Source organism: Plectropomus leopardus, unplaced genomic scaffold, assembly GCF_008729295.1.
Source record: "Plectropomus leopardus isolate mb unplaced genomic scaffold, YSFRI_Pleo_2.0 unplaced_scaffold341, whole genome shotgun sequence".
Classification (NCBI taxonomy): Eukaryota; Metazoa; Chordata; class Actinopteri; order Perciformes; family Serranidae; genus Plectropomus; species Plectropomus leopardus.
The window spans coordinates 1-3,792 of record NW_024637246.1 but is presented as its reverse complement, the minus strand read 5'-3'; the positions used below and the strand labels follow the sequence as shown (position 1 = coordinate 3,792).

The window sequence follows — 3,792 nt, the reverse complement described above, 5'->3', positions numbered from 1 at the left end:
TATTTTTATTATTATTTTATAATTTTGTTTTATTTAATTCTTCATTTATTTATTTATTGCATTTTTTTGAAATATTTATATTAATTTATTAGGTTTTTTTTTTACTTAGTTTTTTGTTAGTTATAAACGGTTGGGTTTTTAATACACAGTGGGGGCATAGTTTGGTATGTTTTCAAATGTCAGATCATTTCCGTGTTGTCGTGTTTGTTTCCCTGCAGCCAACTGTTTCACCAGCTCGGTGAACTGCAGAGCGGCTAATTACTGGTACTCCGGCTTCATCCGCCTGCAGTCTGTGATCGACGCAGCCATCATCCAGGTGAGCCGGGCCACAGAGCAGAACCACGTTCTCCAGAGAGCTCTCTGATTTATTTCTTTGTCCGTCACATATTTTTTGGTCTGTTGGTCTAAAAAAACCCAAGGAAATTAACCCTTAGAGAATGTTTGCTGCATTTTAGGTGCTTTTTATTTTTCATTTTTTATTGAAAATCATTCATTTTCATGACAAAAACCTAGCATTTAAATGGTTAAAATTTTGGAACTTAATGATTATTTGATATTTATTGTTTTCTAACCTGATTTTGAAAAGCGCATTTTGTGTGCAGAGTGATATGAGTGTGAGTATTTAACGCTGCACAACAAAAAATTATACTGTATAAAAATCAATGTTGCTGCTAATCATTGACATATCCCAGGATTTGATGATGGAAAAAAAAATTGCTGAGCATTTTGAAAATGATTCTTTTTTTTCCGTCTAAAAACGTCTGATTTTGAAAAGTGCACTTTGTTTCACAGAGCGTTAAGAGTGTATGTAATATTAAAATGGGCTCTAAAGGGTTAAATGAGCCAGGACCTCTACGTCCTGTGATTATCAGATAGTAGAGCGGATATTTGATAATCTATAATAAAGATAATCACGACTCACGGTCCTGTTCGATGATGTTTGCGGCGCCTCAGATGCAGACGAAGCGCTCGGTGTGGAGCGAGATGAACCTGAAGGCTGTGATGATGGGTCAGCCGGGCTCCGTGGAGGTGCCGAAATTCCCGCACGCCCTCATCTCCATCTACCTGGTCCTGGCCTTCACGCCATTCGTCACCTTCCTCATCGTCAACGTGGCGGCTGAGAAGGAGCACCGCCTCAAAGACACCATGACCATGATGGGGCTGTACGACTCGGCCTTCTGGTGAGTGAAATTAAAGTCTTTTGGATCTGAAAACGATGAGCTCAGACCTGCTCTCTGAGCGCATGTCATCATGTATGTGCTGAAGATTTTGTGTCGTACACCAGGCTGTCGTGGGGCCTCCTGTACGCCGCTCTGGTGACCACCATGTCCATCCTCATGTCCATCATCGCCACGTACACCGCCCTGTTCCCCAACAGCGACTTCTTCGTCATCTTCTTCCTCATCTTCCTCTATGGAATATCATCGGTGAGTCGAGCTGTGACGGGACGTTTAAACCCGCACAGACGTGATGCTCCGGTTAAAGGCTCACAAAGACACATGAATATTTGTATATAGATGCATATTTGTTTATAAATTTTTAATAATATACCATTAAATGAACCTAAAAATGTAGGCATTAATCGAAAAAATGTCATCAATTGATATTTCAGATTCTTATTCATTTATTTACTTTCCTATTTAATTTTCCAATTGATTTATTGATTTTTTAAAAAATTTATTAATTCGTTTTAAATATATTAATTCATCTTTACATTTATTTCTGTATTTATTATTTTTTTCTAGGCTGTAAGGAAAGTTATACAAAGGTAAATAAATAAATTCTTCTCTTTAACCCCTAGGTCTGTCTGGCCATGTCATACAGAGGACAAAATAAAAATAATTTATTTAATAATTAAAATGAATTATTAACTTTTAATAATATGTCATTATAGCATCAGTGCAATCAAACCTGATTTACATCAATATTGCTGATCTTTATTTATTTAATTTCCTATTTATTTTTCACATATATTTCTTTTTAGATGGATTATCTTTTTTTTATTTTAAATTGTTAATTTTTAAATGTATTTATTTTATTATGTTTAATTTTTGGGAAAGTAATACAAGGGTTAGAAAATATAATAAGGTAAATAAATAATATGCATATTCAAATATATATTTATTTTTGTCACATTTCAATAATTAATCTACATTTCTTTTTATGTTATTTTTTGCATTTAATAGCATATGATCTTATTCATCTAGTCATTTATTTGTTATCTATTTTTTTGAATACTAACTCTCCTCCCTCCTCCTCCTCTGCGTTGTATTTTGTGCTCCTCTCGTGTGCAGATCTTTTTCTCCTTCATGCTGACTCCGCTCTTTAAGAAGCCAAAGTTTGCCAGCACAGTCGGCTCCATGCTGACCGTCGTGTTCGGCTGCCTGTCGCTCTTCACCGTCCTCATGAAGGACTTCCCTCAGCCGCTCGTCTGGCTCCTCTGCCTGCTCTCCCCCAGCGCCTTCTCCATCGGCATTGCACAGGTGAGAGAGAGAAGACACACACACACACACACACACACACACACACACACACACACACACACACACACACACACACACACACACCACGTCTGTCCTGCCCTGTGGACCACCATGATGGGATCTCATTGTGGAAGTATAATTATTGTGTCCATGGATAGCTGATCTGTGTGCGTGCGTGTGCGTGCGTGTGCGTGCGTGCGTGCGTGTGTGTGTGTGTGGTGTGTGTGTGTGTGTGTGTGTGTGTGTGTGTGTGTGTGTGTGTGTGTGTGTGTGTGTGTCAGGTGGTTTACCTGGAGGCTCAGGGAGACGGTGCTGTGTTTTCCTCGCTGGCAAACGGCCCTCACCCTCTGTACGTCCCCCTGCTCATGCTGGTGGTGGACTGCATCCTCTACCTGCTGCTGGCCGTCTACCTGGACCAGGTGCTGCCTGGTGAGAACACGCACATCATTTAATTTACAAAAATTAACTGTATCACTGGCGATGCAATGGCACGCAGAAGTCACAGTTCGCTGTGAATTCAGTATAAAGGGTGAAAGTCCTAAAAACATCAGGATCTGCTATTATCTGAGGGAACATTTTGGTGAACGTGCTTTTAGCTTTTATGCTTCAGTCTGCTGGAACATTTTACCGAATGACTTGACACGTGCCCCAAGTTCAAGAAATTTCTTTATTTTATTTTATCTTATTTATTCATTCTATATTTCTGTTTAATTTTTTATGTTATTGGTTTTGACTCAGATATTCCTGGTTTATCGATCTTATCTTTATTGTTTTATATCATTTTGTCGTTTTACTCATCTTTTATCGGTCTATATTTCTTATTTTGCACTGTTTTTGGTTTATTTATCTATTTTTTTTATATTCATCATCCTCTTTGATTAGTCTACTTTTAGTATTATTATTTCACTTAAGTTGAACTATTTTTAAATCAGTGCTGTTAAACAGTCGAATCAGTCCTGCAGGCCCAGTTTCCCTGTGGGGTCACTAGAGTTTAACCTCTCCCTGTTTGAGTGCTGTTATTAAATTTAATTTATTTTGTCTGAAATGCAGGAGAGTTTGGGATGAGGAGGTCCTTGATTTACTTCCTGAAGCCATCCTATTGGTCCAAACGCAGGAAGCGCTACGTTGAAGTGAGCTCGGTGTACGACAGCGAAGTGAAAGGCGCTCCCGGAGGGGACGAGTGCGTCGAGCCGGTTTCTCCCGAGTTCAGAGGGAAAGAAGCCATCCGGTAAAAGTCTCAACTTTCATATGAACATCAGTAAATTTCTGTTTTTAATAAGTGCTTCTGGAAAATTCCACTCTTTTCTGA

At 38.7% G+C, this 3,792-nt stretch overlaps 1 protein-coding gene across 1 annotated transcript; it reads left to right on the top strand.

Annotated features, from left to right (window-relative positions):
• Positions 1-218: 218 nt before the first annotated feature.
• On the top strand, positions 219-3,711 carry LOC121938804 (cholesterol transporter ABCA5-like; the record flags this gene model as incomplete). Its single annotated transcript, XM_042481967.1, has 6 exons — positions 219-316; positions 955-1,181; positions 1,286-1,427; positions 2,295-2,483; positions 2,765-2,912; positions 3,534-3,711. Coding segments are annotated over 6 exons (982 nt in total), but the record flags the coding sequence as incomplete, so codon positions are not given.
• Positions 3,712-3,792: the final 81 nt, after the last annotated feature.